Source organism: Urocitellus parryii, chromosome 4, assembly GCF_045843805.1.
Source record: "Urocitellus parryii isolate mUroPar1 chromosome 4, mUroPar1.hap1, whole genome shotgun sequence".
NCBI classification, from domain to species: Eukaryota; Metazoa; Chordata; class Mammalia; order Rodentia; family Sciuridae; genus Urocitellus; species Urocitellus parryii.
This window is the reverse complement of record NC_135534.1, coordinates 157,334,558-157,355,387: the sequence shown is the minus strand read 5'-3', so window position 1 is coordinate 157,355,387 and position 20,830 is coordinate 157,334,558. Positions and strand designations below refer to the sequence as shown.

Genomic DNA, 20,830 nt, shown 5'->3' with positions numbered 1-20,830 from the left:
GCACATGAAGAATCTGTATATCTTTGGATGTCATTCGTTTGCCCGTGTAGCCGTGCAGTGGGAAGAGGAGGGGTTGTCTTCTCTGATTCTCTCTTGCAGTTCTCTCTTCTTCCAAGCTTTGCTGGCTACTTTCTGAACTTTTGGGCTGGTGCTTTTGGGGGCTGTTGGAGAGAGAGGGGCCTTGTTTTCTCAGGTGCTGATGGAGTCTGGTTTCATGTTCTGTGCATCTGACAGATGTTTCAAGCTGCTTCAATGTCTCAGGAGCAAGTTCATGGTTTCTTTGGACAGCCCTGTCACAGGGGTCTCTCCTTCTAGCTCTCTTAGAGGATGCATTTCTAACCTGAATGGTCATTTGCAAATTTTCTCGTAGTCCCTAGGATGTGATTCCTATTTCTAGCTTTATGCTGCTAGACTTTTGGCCTCTGAAGGATGCTCCCTAAAGGTCAGGGTCCAGGATAACCCCCAATCAACCCTCTGTCCCACATGGCTCACATCTGGAAGCCCTCATATGTCCCTTATTGCCACAAAAATGACAGGCTGCTCCCAGCACCGCCACCATTGTTCTTCTGCTCTGGCCTCTGCCCTTGCTCAGGTATGAGCCTAGAATTTCCTTCTGTGTCCCCACCTATAGAGCACACTTACAGGCTATCTCAAGGAAACTTCTCTTCTGACACCTTAGACAAGGGATGTGCCATTGACCCATCTTTCCTGCCTTGAGGGGTGTGTGGTGTGTGTGTGGGGAAAGTGAGTCCACATAGCAGAGGGTTCCTCTGTCTCTGTTTCATATGTACCTCTCTCAACATTTTGGTATTCTTATAACAGAGGAGAGAGTCTTAGAGTCTAGAACCATTCGTAGACAATTTGCTAGGTAAATTTTGAATATGGGATCTGTCTCACACTCACTTAGAAATCTGATGTCCCTTCTATTGGAATGTCATTTGAGATTGAGCCAAGAATTCCATTTTTAACTTTGTGTTGCATATAGATGACCACTCCTAGTCCAGGCCAGTGTCCAGCAGCATGACACTGGCTAATTGAGCCTGGTTCTGTCAACAGTGGGATCCATCACATTCTGTGACAGGCAGCATCTACTGCTGTGAGGATTCTTCCCACCCAAGGTGTTCATTGAGACCGCAGATTCTATTATGCAATTGCATGGTTTCTTTTGAAAGCTCTCTTATGTGTAGCTCCCAATGCTTTTTTTTTTTGTTGTTGTTGTTGTTGTTGTTTTGTTATTTATTTATTTATTTTTTGGTACCAGGGATTGAATTTAGGGCACTCAACAACTGAACCACACCCCCAGCCCTATATGTATTTTATTTAGAGACAGGATCTCACTGAGCTGCTTAGTGCCTCACCATTGCTGAGGATGGCTTTGAGCTCGAGACCCTCCTGACTCAGCCTCCCGAGCTGCTGAGATTATAGACAGGCGCCACTGCAACCAGCCGTAGCTCCCAATTTTTGAGATGCTTTTTTTAGCTCGAGTGTATACTTGCTACTAAACAGAGTGAGCCTCCTTCAATTGCACAAGTACAGAGTCATAAAGACATTCTTCCTTCATTTCCCCCCCCCCCACTTCCTTAAAACCACGTGTCAGAAGGTGGACAGGGTGGCCGGAGGGAGCTGGTGTGCGTGCCAGACACTGCCACGTGCTCTGTTGTGACTATTTCATTTAATCCTTACTAGATACTTGGGAGTCTAGAATTCCCATTTATATATGGGAGCAAAATAAGATTTGGAAGTTAGAGAACTTGTCTAAAGTCACACAAATTACAAGTGCAGGAGATGGAATCATGAGCACAGTTATTTCTGATGCCAAAATAGGTGTTCCCTTCTTAACCCTTGATGCATATTGGAGTCACTGGGGAGCTCTAAAAATACCAAATACTACTTTTCTGACCCCCTCCTTGGAACAGTTAAGTGAGAACCTTAGGAGATGGATTCTGGCTGTCATGTGTTAAAACTCTCCAGGTGATTCTAATGTGCAGCCAGGATTGCGATCACAGCTGGATGTGTCCTTTGGGCTGTAGCTTTATTACATATCATGCCGTTAATCCTGTGCATTATAGCTCTATTCATATGATTTCCCTCTTCCTATTTTCCTTCTCCTTCAAAAGTCAGAGAGTGCGTGGTTGCCTGTCTACATCAGAGCTGGCATTCCGAACCAGATTCCAAGGGCTGCGTTCATGGCCATGTTTATTCTGGAAGTGGATCAGTTCATCCTGACCTCTTTGACTACGTCAGTTCTGGACTGTGAAGAGGATGAGACCCCCAAACCCTTGCTGGTGTTCAACATTACGAAAGCCCCACTCCAGGGCTACATGACTCACCTGTTGGATCACACCAGACCGGTCTCCTCATTCACCTGGCAGGATCTCAGCGACATGCAGATTGCCTATCAGCCTCCTAACAGCAGCCATTCTGAGAGGAGAAATTACGAGGTAAGAAGGAAGAGAGGCAGAGTCTCCAGCCTCATTTTTATTCAATGATTCCAGAGGCCATTTCTGACTGGATGATGTAGCACATACCCGTAATCCTAGAGGCTTGGGAGGCTGAGGCAGGAGGATCTCAAGTTCAAAGCAGCCTCAGAAACTTAGTAAGGCTCTAAGCAACTTAGCGAGACTTGGTTCAAAAATAAAAACTAAAAAAGGCTGGGGATGTGGCTCAGTGGTTAAGTGGCCCTGGGTTCACTCCCTGTAACCCGTGCCCCCTCCAAAAAAAGAAGAGAGGCTACTTCTGTCAATCCTCCGTTATGTTGATACATTCTTTGCTTCCGAAAGAGAATCACCAGTGTAACTCAGGATGCAGACTAAATGCCAGGGGAAGCCATGCAGAGACAACCCAGAGAGACATGGTGGTGGCCTGCTGAAGAGAGAGCTGGTCCCTCCGCAAGCAGCTGCAACTCAGCTCTCACTGGTTGTTGCCATTAGAGCCACATGGGTCTCTTTTCACCATAGTTCTCATCTGTCCAGAGGAGCTGGAAATCTATAGTTTCTTATAAAAATATCTTCACCTTCTAAATATAGAAAACATAAAAATTGTAAAAAATATTTTGCCAACAACAAAGTCTTTCTGAGGGCCACATCTCACCCAGGGCTTGCCAGTTTGAGAACTCTGGTGTCCCCCTACAGCCTTCTTGCATTATATAGACCGCTGAAGTTAGAGATGAATTTGTTCATGACTTTTTTTTTATTAATAACTTCTCTTTTTATCTTTTTTATTAATACCTTCTCTTTTTATCTTGTTTATAATTAACAATATTGACTCAAGGAAGGAGAAGCCATAGTCTGATCTGATAACTCATTTTGCTATCAAATAGCAAATAGTCCTCCTTCTATCTGATCTAAATCCCCTTTGCTGCAGGTTCAGCCTCTTTCCTCTTGTTTTGGATTCAGTGGAAGTTGAGAGCAGCTGGTTACTGTCTTGCCTATGATAACACTTCACATCCTTAAAGACCTACCAGCAAGACATTCAGACAGGATGGAAAATTTAAATGAGCAGATTGAGAAAGACTTGAGTTCAGGTTTATTAAGGAAAATGAGTGTTCCTGGGGTTACCAGACTGTCTTCCATGTAATTTAGGCATTTGCAGCATTTAGCTTCAAGGGCAATCCAAAGGCTTCAGGCTGTAAGAGCTATGCATTGCCCTTTGCTTTTATTTTCTTCCCTTTTTAATAGTGTGTGGCAGCTGTATTTTCCTTCCCTGGCCTCTCATTCCTTCCCTGGTATGAAGTAATTTTTCATTATACATCCAGTTTTACCCTGAGCTCACAAACAAAGCACTGCCATTCCGGCTGTGTTCTATGTGTATTTTCTGGCATTATATAATGTAATCTTAGAGCAAAACCTGTCCAAATGTGGTCTTTTTCTTTTTCTTTTTTTTTTATTAGTCGGTAACTCCCAATTTTCTCAGTGGAGATTATGCATTTTTCAAGTTTGTGGGCAGAAAGCCCTGGACCTAGGGCCCAATCTAATGTGTATTTACACCTTTCAAAAAGTCATCTCGTGTCCCTGTTGAGTTTCATTTTTAGATTGTTACTTTGGCACCTTGAATTGGTTTCTTTTGTTATTCAGTATTTGGGGATATGTTGCTACTAATTATTTTTTTTATCTTCTCAAATGGACCCCACATTCTTCAGAAATAAGTAGTGTCTCTTGTAATCCTCTGTTATAGTTCATCCTTCTTTTCAAGAATGTGGTGCTATGTAAACATAGCGTGTAGCTCAAATCTTATCACATGACTTCTACTTATTAGTTATGAACTTCATAACTCATAAGCACAACTAAGCAAAAAAAAATCTTGTTACTTAAATGTTTTTCTTCATGGTGGGTGCACTTTTTTTTTTTCTGGGTACCAGGGATTGAACTCAGAGACACTCAACCACTGAGCCTCATCCCCAGCCCTATTTTGTATTTTATTTAGAGACAGGGTCTCACTGAGTTGCTTAGCACCTTGCCATTGCTGAGGCTGGCTTTAAACTTGCGATCCTCCTGCCTCAGCCTCCCAAGCCCCTGAGATTATAGGTGTGAGCACCGGCTATTCTTTTTTTAATTGTCAATGGATCTTTTTATTTTATTTATTTATCTATTTATATGTGGTGCTGAGGATAGAAGTCAGGGTCCCACACATGCAAGGCAAGTGCTCTACCACTTAGCCACTACCCCAGCCCTATACTTAAATTTTTAAAAAATATTTAAAAATATGTTTAACAGGATAGCACCTGTAGGTTAGGGTTTCTTAAAATCAGCACCATTGACATTTTGAATCAGATAATACTTTGCAGTGAGTGCAGGATATTGGCATCCCTGGCCCTGACCCATTAGATGCCAGTAGCACCACACTCCATGCAACTATTTGTGAAACCAAAAGTATCTCTAGATGTTCCCAAATATCTCCTGGGGTGGGGTGACACAAAACCGCCCTCAGTTGAGACTCAGTGCTATAAAGTCTCTCCCTTAGAGAAACATTGGAGTGGTCTCATGTTGGACTAAGGGCAGTTTCTTTAGCAAATGAAGGGATACTTCTCCAACATACTTGCTAATTTCAGATTAGTAAATTCTATGAAGAACAAAATTTAAAAATACTGATAAAGTAAGGAACAAAATCTGGGGTCTGAAAAAGTAAAATCAGGTTGTTAAAAAAAAGAAAAGAGAAAAGAAATAGAGAGAAATTGAGAAGGGGGATCATTATTAGGTTCAGAGATCCAGTTGGTTGAGGGGGATAACTCTGAAGGACAATAAGATTGTCAACTGTGGTTGACAACATTTAGTTAGATATTTCAATATCTAACTAAAAAATCCTCTAGTAGAGAGGATTTTGCATGTTCCCAACACATAGAAATTATATATTGAAGAGATGTTTATAACAGTAAACCTGATCTGATCATTACACATTGTATACATGCATTGCAGTGTCATAATAAACCTTATATATATGTATAATTGTGTCAATTAAAAATCAAAATATTTAAAACAACAATTAAAAATAGTACCTAGGAACTGTGGGTGTAGCTCCGTGGAAGAGCATCTACCTAGCATGTGTGAGGCCCTGAGTTTGATCCCCAGCACTGAAGAAAAAAAAAATGGAAAAAAAGTCTTTCATGTGAATATTCTTACAAAATGACTAATAATTTGAAACAATTTAAATGTTCATCATGGACAAATAAAATGTGGTATATCCTTACAATGGAACTATTTGCAATTAAAAGGAAAGAACTGTTGACAACATGCTATGACACAAATAAATCTTAAAACATTAAGAGAAAGAAGCTAGGTATGAAGGACCACATGTTGTATGTCTTCATTCAAATGAAATTTCTAGAAAAGGCAAATCTATGGAGACTGAAAGCAGATTGCTGGCGCCTGGGTGGGTTAGACAGTGAGGAGAATTGACAGGGATGAGCATAAGGACTTTCTGAGGTGATGGAAATCCTTCTTAACTTTATGTGAAGGCTGTACAACTTGGTAAAAGAGAAACATTCAGGAGCCAGAAGTGGAGTCCATTTTTCCTTCCACCCATGGGTATGACCCCAGCATTAGTGGTATTTGATACTTGAACTTCTCAGTGTGTGTTTCCTGTACATCTGTTTGCTTGCAGGTGGAGTTGGAGGTATATGACTTCTTCTTTGGAAGGAGTGCACCTGTCACAGTCCATATCTCCATCAGAACAGCAGACACCAACGCCCCCCGGGTGTCCTGGAATACAGGTGAAGCCCAGAATGAGGCAACAGCCAGCAAAGCCCCGAAGACAGCACCAGAAAGTCATGGGTCAGGAAAGAAGGGTAGTTTTACTCCCAGTTCACGCATGAGATACAGGCTAAGGATGTCAGATAGTTGTTTTGTTTTATCCTAGTGGCCAGATGAGAAATTAAAATCCAGTATCCTCATGTCTGAGGCCATATTCTTGCCTCTTGGGGGAGATGGGCCAAAAGGACACCTTTCAACTGAAAGAAGAAAAAAAAAAGACTATTTGTGATATTGAACCACAGCTGGACTGAGAGCAAAGGCCCTAACTCAGATTGTTTAGAGGAATGGAAGGAAGGTACAGACTGGGATGCAGTTTCCTATTTTTATGTTGGGTTGCATAGAAACTCAAATACATAAATAAGAGCATCAGCTGCTTTAAAAAAAAGACTTTGCTTCTCCATACTAAATGGACTCATAATGTGATGTATATACTTAGATCAGATGTAAATGTGAGTGTAAATGAAGGTTTTCCCTTTATCACTAATACCATTAATAGCATTCAAAACATGTGTATAAGGATGCATTAGGGGGAAGATGTCTATGACTTAAATACTCAGGTGGCAGCTTAACCACATTGCCGTGTGTGTGTGTGTGTGTGTGTGTGTGTGTACACCTTTATATGTTTCGAAATTTTCTGTTATTATTTCCCTGAAGAGTTTATCCATTCTATTAGTTTGTATCTCATAGCCCTTCTCAGTTCCAATGATTCTTAAATTTGGTCTCTTCGTGTTCTGCCACAGTTCTTGAATATTCTGATTGTGGTTACTTATTTTATTTTCTTTCTTGCTGTCTGAATGTTCAAGGTTGGCCACTTTGTCATCCAGTTCTGAGATTCTGTCTTCACCATGGTCAACTCTACTAGAAAGACTTTCAGCTGAACATTTTATGGATTTATTGTGTCTTTCATTTCCAAGACTTCGGTTTGATTCTTTTTCAATATTTCTATCTCCTTATTGAGTGTCTCATTCATAGTCTGTACTGACTTCCTTAATTCATTTAGTTGTTTTTCTGTGTTCTCTTGGAATTCATTAATCATTTTTATCGTGGTTAATTTTAATTAATTTATAGTGGTTATTTTATTTTGAGTTCCTTATCCAATTTTTCCTCTACTTCAGTATTTTGGGGCTCATTTGCTGATAAATTATGAACTTTTGTGTTAGCTTATTTTTTCATATTTCTTGTATTCCTGTGTTGGGCTTTATGCATCTGTTGGAGGGATTTTTCTTCCACTCTTATGTGTGGGCCTTCTTAGGAAACAGTCTTCACTTGCCAAAGAGTCCTAGAGTGATCTAGATGGAGACCCCTCATAGGTGTGGTCAAGATGGCTCCCACCCCAACTCTCTGTGGCCAGATGGGAAACATGGGAGACTTTTCAACCACCAGTGCACAGTACATCCTCTAAATAAGCCAAGGACAGGGTGCTTTCATGATCTCAAGCGTTTCTATACTAAATCTGTCCATTATATTCCTTTCTGTGTCCTTTGTCCCTCTGTGCTGAACCAGTACCACTGCTGCTGCTGCAACTGGTGTGGTTCCAATGTACTCTTTCTTCTTTGTTCAATGTACCCAAATTTCTGAGTCTCTAAGACACTCTGACTGTCCAATATTGAGTTTTAGTGAAATCCCTCTTTCACCCAACTGACAAAGAGGTGGTACTCCTGTTGCTTGAATCCCACAGAGTGACTAGGGATGCAGTCTTCCTCTAGTCCACCATCTTGAATCCTCCACATGTATTTATATGTGTGAATTTTAATAGAAATGGAGAACATTGGCTGAGAGGCCATGATTTATAAATCTGGCTCCATGTCCCACTATACCTCTGTTGAAGGATAATGAGAGAAAGGCAGGAATTGTTTACCTGAAGTTTAGGAATAATCACATATTACCTAGATCATTGCTTGAGTGTGGAGATGGGATAGTCTATGTGTATGTGGTTGTTGAGGGAGCTCCAGGTCTGGTTTTGCCTACTTTGGGCATTTAGAATTCTTGTTAAAATGACTTTTTACTTATTATAAACTTAGTGCTTGCCATCTTTGAAAATTTGGAGAACACATTAAATAGAATTAAAATTATTTATTATCCCACTGTGAAGGTATACCTATAGTACTATTTTGCTATATAGTTTTCTAGTCTTCTTGGTTGCTTGTCTGCTGTGTCCTATGATGTCTGTCATGTGCTGCACTGTGTACTTGTGGCTTCAAAATCCTTACTAAATTAAATTGCTAGTGCCACCAAAGGAAAAAGAAAGAAAAAAGAAAACACTGTACACCAGTCATGGAAATTCTTTTAAACATGTGATGTCCATCTTCCCTTCTTCCTTTTCTCCCCTCTCCCTTTTGCCTTCCCTCTCCCCACTTGTTTCCTTTCTCTCTTCTCTTTCCCCCTTCCCTTTCTGTTTCTTCTTTCTTTTTCCTTTCTTCCTCTCCTCCTTTTTTCCTACCTTCCTTCCTTTCTTCCTCTCTTTCCCTTCCTTCTCTTTTTCTTTCATTTATATATTGTATGTTTTAGTTTATTTTCTGTAGAAAAGAGACCCTGAGGCAGATCATATGTACTAACCTTACACTGAAATTCAGACTAAGGGGAAAGCAAATAATATGTGGTGTATTAGTCAGCTTTCAGTCACTATAACAAATACCTGAGATAATCAACTTATAAAAATAAAAGGTTTATTTTGACTCTGCTTTGGAGGTTCCAGTCCACAATTGAGTGGCCCCATTGCTTTGGACCTGAGGTGAGGTAGCGTATCATGGTGGGAACATATGGTGGAGCAAAACTGTTTACATCATAGTCAGGGAGCAAAAAAAGAAAGGAAGAAGAGACCAGGGTCCCACACTATTCTTCAAGGGCATGCTCCCAGTGACCTAAAAGCCTCTCATTAGGCCCCACCTCTTTAAGGTTTCATCACTTTCCAATAGCACCACCCTGAGGATGAAGCCTTTAACAGAGGGGCCTTTGGAGCACATTCAAGATCTGCAGTACAGCAGACAATATGATTGAGCTGGTCACTAGATAAAGTAGATTGCTCTGTAGTGCTACTGTCTCCTGGGAGCAGATGGAACCACACATCTGGGAAGAGTTGAAGGGAGGAAGGATAAAGGTTGGACAAGCTTTCAGTACCCAACTGTATTGGGCTGTTCGATGATGCCACAGCTCCCTGTCTATAACCTGAATGTTGAGTTTAGAGTATATATTTTTCTTGCTCTGATCAGCAAACAATTCTCTCTCCACAGATTTCCTCTGGCATATTGGGTCCAAGAAGAAAGTTTTATTTTAATCCTTCAGTTACACAAGCCCCTTCCTTAATATAGTCTAAACTCTGCAAAGTTTCTGGCATTTCACATCTAACACTGTTGAGTACCCTTAGGCACAATAGCTCTGTACATGCATCTGAACCACTTTACTGCAGGCTGTGCATGTTCTCATAAATTATGTCTCTTGCCTACTTAAAATATCTGAATACAACCTTTGAGAAATTCCCTATGGAAATTTTTGAACTTGAGACCACTGTGAACATATCTCTTCTTTCTTTCAGTAGTTTTTGGCATCATCATGCTTCTTAAGGATTTATCGTGGGGATGGGGATGTCACTCAGTGGTAGGGTGCTTGCATAGCATGTATGAGTTTGGGTTTGACCCCCAGCATTGAAAAAAATAAAAAAAAATAGGAACCAGTTCTTATATTGAAATATACTAAAATATATTAGTAGAAGCAAAATCTATGGAATATAGCTGGAATGGTTTCTTTAAAAGCATCTGAAATATGATTTTTCAGTTTCATAAGTAGATTTTCTTAGTTTTTCCTTAAGCAGGGATGTTGGATGCCACAGGACTTCCCAAGACATTTTTCTGCTTTACTCTTGTAGGTCTGAATCTCCTGGAGGGACAGTCTCGGGCTATCACTTGGGAACAGTTTCAGATTGTTGACAATGATGACATTGGTGCCGTCCAGTTGGTCACTGTTGATGGCCTGCATCACGGACAGCTTACAGTGAGAGGTGAGTGGTCTACCTGCAGACCTAGAAAAGAACCCAAGAAGGATTTTCTTCCTCCCCTTCCTCTTCCTCCTTTTCTTCCTCTTCCTCTTCAGTTTCACAGTATTGAGGATTGAACTCAAGGATATTCTACCACTGAGCTACGTCCCCAGTCTTTTTTATTTTAGTTGAGACAGAGTCTTGCTAAGTTGCCAAAGCTGGCCTTGAACTTGCCATTCTCCTGTGTTAGTCTTTTGAGTAACTGGCATACACCACTATACCTGGCTCAAGAAGTATTTTCTTCAAAAACAAATTGTATTGGAGAGGACTCATGTAGCATCTCTTGGGTTCCATTTCTAAGTGAAATTGTCATGTCCAAAAAATCTGGAGATCTTGAGCTCAGGTGTAAGATGCTAAAATCAAGGTATAAGCATTAATGAAAGGTATTGAGTACTTGGCTTCTTATTTAAATCTCAGTTTTGACTTCTGTATGTCACATAGAACTTTGTCAAGATATCTTCTTCACTAATGTTTTTATCCAGTTGGATGACAAAATATTTTCCTGCTTCAAAGAAATACACTGCAAAACAAAAATCTTATTTATTTAAATACTTCAATAATAATGATGTTATTATGTTATTATCACTAGTTGCCACAGTTTAAAATAAATGGATTTATAATTATAAGGATGATAGTTAACAAGATAGTAGCCCTGATTAAGATGATATTCACACTTTATGACAAAAAAATCTGTTCTTTATAATGAGCTCAGAGGATTTGATTTCATTAGCCTCTTAGTTTGCCTAACTGTAAAGAAAGGAGGTAGGTCTCATTTATCATCATTTGTCATTAGGGAATTTTGAAATTTACAAAATGATAAATTATGATAAATTCTCCTGTCAAATCTCAGGATAGTGGGAGGCCAGTTTAATCGTGGGCATGTCAGTTAGAGGGGGTATTCAGTTGCATGTAAAAGTAACCCAATTATATTGGCTTAATAATTAGATTTATTTTCTTCATGTCTTCCAGATTGAAAGAGATAGAAGGGAAATGAAAGAAATCATGGCATTTCAGTTTGTTTCTTTAGCAAGTTTCTAGGAGCCCAATATGACAACTTTCACTTCTGCCTTCTCACCTAGTTATGCCACATATAACCCACTGTCACAATGGAACCTGGAACTTATTCAAATGGTTATATTGCCATGTCAAACAAAACTGGGATTCTAGGAGTGAGGAAGAAGCAGAAAGTGGTTACTAGGCAAGGAAATAGTAATGTCCATTGTTACATTAAGTATCTAATCATTTATTCTTCTGAGGTCTTTAATGCAGCCGTGTGGTGTGAAGAGAGTAATAGGGTGCACCTGCCACTGAGAACTGTTATAGTCAGTGCAGAAAACAAAACACTGTTTATTAACTCCAAAGAAATTAAATTGGGAGTAGCAGTGTTTTAGTCAGCTTTTTCACTGCTGTGACTAAAAGACCCAACCAGAACAACTGTATAGGAGGAAAAGTTTATTTGAGGGCTTACAGTTTCAAAGGTCTCAGTCCACAGATAGCCCACTCCATTCCTCAGGGCTCCAGGTGAGGTTGAACAACATGGCAGAGGAGTGTGGTCGAGGGAAGCAACTCACATGATGATCAAAAAGCAGAAAGAGCAATCTCCACTGGATAGATTCAAATATATTCCCCAAAGCCACGCCCCCTATCTCTACCTCCTCCAGCCACACCTTAAAACACTTCAATTACCACTCAGTTAATTCCTATCAGGGGATTAATCCACTGATTGGATTATGACTCTCACAGCCCAATCATTTCTCCTCTGAACCTTCTTGTGTTGTTTCACACGTGAGTTTTTGAGGAATACCTCACATCCACACCATAACAGCAGTCCACATTTGCAATGATGTTCTTGGATCAGAGAAGGTAGAAAGTAGTTATTTATTTTGTCATTGATCATTTACTTGTGGGAGATATTATGCAAAGCATTCTATATGCTTTGTCTCACTGAATATAATTTCAACTTTATGAAATGAGATATTATTAGGATTCCTATTTTTACAAATGGGGAATCTGTGACTTAGAGAAGTTGACTCATCTACAGTCAAACCCTAGAAAGTGGCAGAACTAGGAGTTGAACCATTGTATTTGATATTAGAGCTGTTGCTCTTGACCCTTAAGCCAGTGACTCTCAAACTTGAGCATGCATTAGATTCCCAAGAAGGACTTGATAAGACACAGATCATTGTGTCCCATCTCCTGAATTAATGATTCAGTAGGTCCAGGGCAGAGCCTGAGAATATGCATTTCTAATAGTTTCCCAGATAGTGCTGATGCTGTTGGTTTGAGATCCCTCCTGCAGGAACTGCTGCCAGGCAGAATGCCAACAATAAGTTGGAGAATAAACAGTGTTTATTATAGGCTCTCTATTATTTAGGTTCTCTCATCCTTGCTACGAAACATAGGTAGGAATTTGTATTACTAACATCAGTGATCTCCAGAGAAAACCAATAGGATGTTTATCAGCACATACAAGAGGCGATTTATTAAGGGAATTGGCTTATGCAACTATGGAGACTGAGAAGTATCATGATAATGCTGTTGGAGAACCAAAAAGGCCCAAGGAATAATTCAGTTCTAACTCAAGTTCCAAGAACAAGGGCAGCTGATGGTGTAACTCCCAATCCAAGGCCAAAGGCCTGAGAAGCAAGGAGGATTTTGGCAGGGGAGATGGGAGATTGGCTGGCAGGAGTTACAGAGTCTGAAGGTCCAAGGCACAAGAACCAGGAGCTCTGATGTTGGAGTGTAGAAAAAGATGGATGTTCCTACACATGAGAGAGAGAGAGAGAGAGAGAGAGAGAGAGAGAGAGAGAGAGAGAGAGAAAGATAGATATCACCCTTCCTCTGCCATTTTGACTTATTCTGTCCTCAATAGATTGAATGATAACCACCCACATTGATGAGGACAGATCATCAGTCTACTGATTTAAATACTAATCTCTTCCAGAAATACTGTCCTCACAGAAATATGCAGAAATAATTTTTTTGACAGATATCTGGGCATCCCGTAGGCCAGTTAAGTTGGCATTTAAAGTTTACTGTCACAGTATAGTTATCCCTGTTTTACAGATGAGTCAAATAAATAGCTTGACCAATGATGTGGTGTCCCAGAGCCCCACTGAACAATCCACAGACAGTCCCTGACTTAGGATGCTTTTTTGAGTGGTTTGTTGGAGCTGTTAAAGGCAAGAGAGAGAGAGAGAGAGAGAGAGAGAGAGAGAGAGAGAGAGAGAGAGAGAGAGAGACTCTGAAATAAAGATACTGGTGAGTGATTGAACTCCAAGTGCTCTACCACTGAACTATATCCCCAGACCATTTCTTAAATTTTATGTTGAGCTAGGCGTGGTGGCTCATTTCTGTGATCCCAGCAACTCAGGAGACTGAGGCAGGAGGATTACAACTTTGAGGCCAACCTCAGCAATTCAGCAAGAACCTGTCTCACAATAAAAAACAAATAAATAAAAAGGGCTGGGAATGTAGTTCAGTGGTAAAGTGCTGCTGAATTCAATCCCTAGTGCCATTTTTAAAAATTTTGAGACAGGGTCTTGCTAAGTTGCTGATACTGGCCTTGAACTTGTGATCTTCCTGCCTCAGCCTTTCGAGTTGCTGAGATTAACAGATGTGTACCATCATGGCTGGTCTAAAGGAGTTTTCGATTTATGATATTTTTGGCTTGTATTGGCTTTATGGGAGCATTACCCCATTGTCAGTCAAGGAGCATCCGTGCCATCTCCCCCAGCGAGGGAGGTCAGGCAGCACCTCTTTCCCTCACACCCTCTCCTGCAGTGAAGCCTTCCTGGCAGCCGCTGCCTCTGGGCTCCTTGCCCGGTCGGTCGGCTTCATCTCTGCTCTCTCCTCCAGGGGGGAAAGGATTTCTCTTCACGGTGGCTGACCTTCAGACTGGAGTTGTTCGCTATCACCATGACGACAGCGACTCCACTAAAGACTTTGTGGTCTTCAGGATCTTCGATGGCCATCACAGCATCCGTCACAAGTTTCCTATCAACATCTTGCCCAAGGATGACAGTCCCCCATTCCTCATAACCAATGTTGTGATTGAACTGGAAGAAGGACAGACCATCCTGGTGCAGGGTTCCATGCTGAGAGCCTCAGACATGGACTCCAGTGACGACTACATCTTCTTCAACATCACAAAACCCCCGCAGGCTGGAGAGATCATGAAGAAGCCAGGGCCAGGGCTGATAGGTAAGTTCTAGGCAGTTAGGATCGTTTGAGTGGAACCGATTCTTCAATAGAGAACTTTCTGTGCTCCTGTGAGTTTGTTGAAATTGTGTCCCAGAATACCTTGTGCCAAGGTAGACATCATATGTATAAAGTAAAATACTATTATAATTCCCATTTTTTTAGATGGGAAGGCTGAGGCTCAGAGAAATTAATATAGCCAAGGTTGTGCATCTAGAAAATTCTAGAGCTAAGCCTCAAGGTAACCACTGCACTATGAAAAGTTAAGTTAGCAAGCAAAGTGCAGAACAAATAAGTCCAAAGGGAGACATTATGCCTGTTCTAGATGATTGACACATACTGATAATCATTTTATAAGTACTTCTTGAAGTAGGTAGGCCACAGGTTTGACAAAATAGGAATTGAGTAAATAATGTTACTTGGTTCTTTTGAAGTAAGACTATGTTTCTTGAAATATTTTTCCAGTGGTAGCTTTTCTACATATTAAGAGAGGGGTAGACATTTTAGCTTGACTGTATTGTTATTTATAAGCTTTGATTAAAAAAAAATTAATCCGATTCTTTGAATGCATATAACCTACTAGGCAGAGAAGACTTGGGGAGGTAAGTCCCATACCATTGTGCCCAGACACCTAAAAGTGTGTGGTATTTTGTGGACCCGTTAGGCTATCCTGTCTCTGGCTTTCTTCAGAGGGATCTGTTTAATGGGATCATTTACTATCATCACTTTGGTGGAGAAATCTTTGAAGATTCTTTCGAATTTGTCCTGTGGGACAGCCACGAACCTCCAAATCTCTCAGTGCCACAGGTAAGAAACTATTTCTGAACACTTATCCAATGTCTTCTACATAGTTATCAGCTCTGTCTCCAGAAAGTATGCAAAAAGAGGTTGTGAGACTCAAAGTTTGAGAAGCAATGGATTAAGCAAAATAAGTCAGGTTTCTTTGCAATGTGACTACTTAGGTACTTGCTTTTTTGGGGTGGGGGGTATGGGAGATTGAACTCAGGGGCACTCAACCACTCAACCACATACCCAGCACTATTTTGTATAGTCTCACTGAGTTGCTTAGCACCCCACTGTTGCTGAGACTGGCTTTGAACTTGCGATCCTCCTGCCTCAGCCTCCTGAGCCACTGGGATCATAGGCATGTACTACCATGCCTGCCTGAGTACTTTCTTTTTAAAGAGTTTTGTGATTATCTATGAATTCAACATTACTTAATCTTGGGACCCTTTTATATAAAACTTTGCTTGCTTCCTGACATTCAAGAAAATACTTATCTCATATATAGCAGTTAAAATATAAACTCAAGTTTCCTCCTGATCTTGATACTAACTGGGCAACCTGTGCTCTTCTTTCTTTGTATGAAAAACAGGTAACAATAGAACCTTACTTACAGAATTATTGTGAGGGTGTGACATAATAATCACAAAGTGTTGAACTTTCTGGTGCATGGTAAACACTCAAAATAAATTTTATTATTATATATTATTTTGAAAAACTAAGAGTTTTAGAAGATAGAGAGCTATATATCATATATGATACATAGAGGTTATAATGTATGTATAGAATGCAGAAATTGGGCTTAAGCCAACATTGTCATATATAAATTACATAAAATGGAGCCAGTGTAGTGTCTGGAAAATTGTGAAAGGGTAGATTTTTTTTTTGCAAGGAGAGTGTAATAAGTAGTAGGGGTTATAAAAAGGACAGCCAGGGAGGGGCAAGATGGAGGATTAGTGTGAGGCAGCATTTCTCTTAGATTGGCTACTCAGAACTCAAACAGCAGGAATACCACATCTCCTTGAAGCTTAAAGTAAAGAGATCCCGAGACTAGAGGGGCAGCCTGCCCTAGCTGAACCACAAACTGCTTGACTCTTTAATTGGATAAAAAAAAAACCCTCTCCACTGGAGTTTCTCAGCCATCTGTGGAGAGCCCATATGGGTGGGAGCCCTCTTGGGAGCCTATGGAGACTGGAAACCCAGGTCTGTGAGTTTGCAACTAGGCCTGTGTGGGCTTATCTGAGCCTAGCACCTGTGGAAAGTCAGAAACCAGGAGCATTTTGCCCAGGGGAACATAAGTTAGAGAGGCTGGAGAGAGCTGGGCTCTTCCTAGCTCTGTGAGTCCTGTGGCTCATGGGGACTGATGGGGCTGGTTTTAGTGGGTTAGAAGGTTAGAAAAGAGAGTGTGAGGGCATTTTTCTCTCAGCTCACACAGCCAGCTGGTCCAGCACCCACTGGGTTCCTGGGGCCCCCTGGGGCTGGCATTTGCTGGGTCCTGGCCCCAACCTGGTCCCTGACTCCCTCCCAAGTCTGGCATCCACTGGTCCCTGGGAACTGTCAGGTCTGGCATCAGTCTGGCATCAACAGGCTCTCCAGTCCACAGTGTCCTGGCCTCAATCCCTTCCTGGCCCCCAACCCAGCCCATTGCTCTGAGATTAGGCCCACAGCATAGCCATGGGCCCATAGCTCTGCATGCCAGGCCACTGCTTCACCACCAGACCCACCTGGTCTAGCACACAGCTTCATGGCTGGCCCGTAGATACGGGGCCTGACCCACCTGGTGCAGAACAGGTAGGCCCCTGATATGGCTGGGCCCCAACTTGCCCCACATGCTGCTTAGTTGTCAGACTCGCCCAGTCCAGCACACAGCCTCACAGGATCCAGTGCCAGGCCCTGATACACCTGCCACCTGGATGGGCCAGCTGCTTTTCTATCCATCCACAGTCCAGGTTCCCCAGAACACCACTTTGCCTCCAACCCTGCAGCCTGGCCTGCCTACACTACTCTCCCAAGAAGAGAATTAGAAAGTCTTAAACCCCAACCTTCAACACGGTGAGCAACACAATAAAAGGAAGGATGCACAACCCATGGCCCATACTTGCAAGCTTAGATCATACCTCAAGAAGAAATGAAAAGAAAACCAGGTGGGCACAGTCAGTGAACACATGTGCTTACTGACTATTTTGTTCACCATAGTAGATACAACTCCTTAAATCCTTAATGTTTCACCAAGATCGATTGATTAATCAATCAATCTATCAATCTATCTATTTCTATCTTTTTTTCTTTTTTTGGTTCTTGTGACTTGTTCGTTGTGGCAGTAGTTCTGTGTTGCCTTTTGATTTGGAGTTTCCATATTGAACTTTTGTTTTATTTGAAGGTATACTGACTGATTCAAGAACTCTTATACATATTTATACTTGTTTCTCCTCATTTCTTGCCTTGTTTTTCTTTTTTTCTTCTTTCTTTCATTTTTTCCCCAAATGTGTTATTTTTTCATGTTCTGTATTTTAAGGGTTATGACTTAGGTTTAACTTGTTTGGATTTTGTTTCATATCATTTCTATCACTACTCTCTCCTCCTTGTCTCCCTCTCTCATTTCTCTATTCCTCATATCCAAATTCCATTCTCTCTTTCCTTCTTTATATTCTTCTATTTTCCATCCCCTTTCAGACTAACAACATAGCCTAAGTTATCACTGCATCTGTCCTATTTACCCTTTGAAATTGCAAACACTTTTTTACCCTCCTTTCTTTTCTTCTTTCCTTATACTCAACTCTATCCTTAACACTTCTTAATACTACTTGAGGTACATAGTGTCTACCCCTACCACCAATGACACAGCAATAATCAATACAACAGAAGGCAAAGACAATACCTATTGTTTGATTTAAGCCAGACATAATACGTGATTATGAACTATTTTTACTGATGGAAATTGCTGATCCCACTATTCCTACATATTATACCAATTAACACTAGATATCAAAATAGGAACTAGACATCAAAACAGGACCTACTCTACTCCTATATATTGTTTGCATACATTGTTACTATCACCCCCCTCACCAATCTGTGAGATACTAGTGACAGAGGGACACTAAAAACCCATAAGATAGAAACTCTGCAGCATCAGATCCATCCAGATAGATGGGTAGATATATAAACGATATAAAAATCAAGGGAACAAACCATCCCAAACAACACAAACTAACTCAACAGTAGACTCCATTGATACCACAGTGCAGGAAATGTCAGAAATATAGTTCAGAAAGTTCATGGTTAAACTGATCTATGAGATAAAAGATGATGTAAGAAATGAAATCAGAGAGAAAGTACAATAAGTGAAAGATCACTACAACGAGGAAATAGAAATCCTGAAGAAGAATCATTCAGAAATCCTTGAAATGAAGATAACAATAGCCAAATTAAGAATTCAATTGAAAGCATCACCAATAGACAAGACAGTTTCAGGCAAAGAAGAAAAAATAAATGATCAAGAAAATAAAGTTGAACATGGGGAAAAAATGTTAAGAGACCATGAAGAGAAATTTCAAGCAATATGGGATAACATGAAAGACCCATTAAGATTTATCAGGATAGATGAATGCTTGGAGATACAAACCAAAGGAATACATAATCTTTTCAGTGAAATAATGTTTGAAAATTTCCTAAACCTTAAGAATAAAATGGAAAACCAAATGCAGGAGGCTTATAGGACCCCAAATATACAAAATTATAACAGACCCACACCAACGCACATTGTGAAAATGCCTACCATAGGGTTTCTATCCTCATGTCAGATAAAGTGGACTTCAAACCAAAGTTAATCAGAATAAGGATAGAATTTTAAAGCCTTCCAAAGAAAAGTGACAGGCAAAATTTACAGGGAAACCAATTTGAGTCTCAGCTGGTTTCTTAACCCAGACCCTCAAAGCTAGAAAGTCTTAGAATAATATATCCTAATCTCTGAAAGAAAATGGATGCCAACAAGAATACCAACTCAGTAAAATAAGCTTCAGAATTGGTTACAAAATAAAAACCTTTCATGATGAACAAAAGTTAAAAGAATTCACAACCAGAAAGCCTGCACTACAAAATATACTCAATAAAGTATTTCATGAAGAAGAAATGAAAACTAGCAAAGGGAGGAGCTATATTAGAAGCATAATCAATCAAAGGAGAAACTAATTCAAATTAAAAATAAATAAATTAAAATTACACGGAATAATATCATATCTCAATAATAACATTGAATGTAAATGGCATAAACTCATCAACAAAAGATACAGACTGGCAGATTGGATTAAAAAACAAGACCCAACAATATGTTATCACCAAGACACTCACCTCATAATCAAAGACATTCACAGACTGTGTAAAGGCATGGGGGAAAACATATCATCCACATGGATCTTGCAACTGAGCAAGGGTTTCTATCCTCATATCAGTTAAAGTGGACTTCAAACCAAAGTTAATCAGAAGAGACCAAAAAGATAATTTCTTACTGCTTAAGGAAACCATACACCAACAAGACATAATAATTGTAAATATCTATGCCCCAAACAGTGGAGCACCTACATGCATCAAACAAACCCTTTTCAATTTCAAGAATAAAATAGACCACAACACAATAATACTTGGTTACTTTAACTTGCATCTCTCATCACTAGATAGATCCTCCAAACAAAAACTAAATAAAGAAGCTATAGAACTAAAAAATACAATTAATAATTTAGACTTAACTGACAAATATAGAATATTTCATCCATTAAGGACTGAAAGCACTTTCTTCTCAGAAGTACATGGATCCTCTATAAAACAGACCATACTTTAAGGCCACAAAGCAACTCTTAGAAAATACAAAAAAACAAAATCAAAAACAAACCCCAAAACTAGAGATAATACCTTACATTCTATCAGATCATAATAGAATGAAATTAGAAATCAACATTAAAATAAAAAATAGAAGCTACTCTAACAACTGAAGACTAAATAATACACTATTGAATGACCAGTAGATAGTAGAAAAAAATGAGGGGTGAAATAAAAAAAATATTCAGAGGTAAATGAGAATCATGACACAACTTGTCAAAATCTCTGGGATACTATGAAGGCAGTTCTAAGAGGAAAGTTCATTTTACTAGGTGCATACTTTAAAAGAATAGAATGTCACCAAATAAATAACCTAACATTACATCTCAAAGCCCTATGAAAAGAAAGACAAATCAACATAAAAGCAATAGAAGATGGGAAATAATTAAAATCAGAGCACAAATCAATGAAACTGAAACAGTAATAACAAAACAACTCAAAAAATAGACAAAACAAAAAGTTGGATTTGGAAAAAATAAACAAAATTGATAAACCCTTAGCCAAGCTAATGAAAAAAAAAGAGAGAAAACTCAAATCACTAAAATTTGTGGTGAAAAGGAAATATCACCATGGATATTATTGAAATACAGAGAATAATCAGAAGCTACTTTGAAAATCTGTACTCCAATAAAAGAAAATCTTGAAGACATTAACAAATTTCTAGAGACATATGACCTATCCAAATTGAATCAATGGG

General features: G+C 39.8%; 1 protein-coding gene across 1 annotated transcript in view; it reads left to right on the top strand.

The window, feature by feature from the left end:
- LOC113189689 (FRAS1-related extracellular matrix protein 1) overlaps window positions 1-20,830 on the top strand; it is an 83,398-nt gene that overhangs the window by 13,539 nt on the left and 49,029 nt on the right. Inside the window, exons 5-9 of the mRNA XM_077797334.1 lie at window positions 2,118-2,441; window positions 6,097-6,205; window positions 10,108-10,239; window positions 13,966-14,478; window positions 15,140-15,282. Coding sequence (XP_077653460.1) covers window positions 2,118-2,441; window positions 6,097-6,205; window positions 10,108-10,239; window positions 13,966-14,478; window positions 15,140-15,282 — 1,221 coding nt within the window. The remainder of the gene's footprint in view (window positions 1-2,117; window positions 2,442-6,096; window positions 6,206-10,107; window positions 10,240-13,965; window positions 14,479-15,139; window positions 15,283-20,830) is intronic.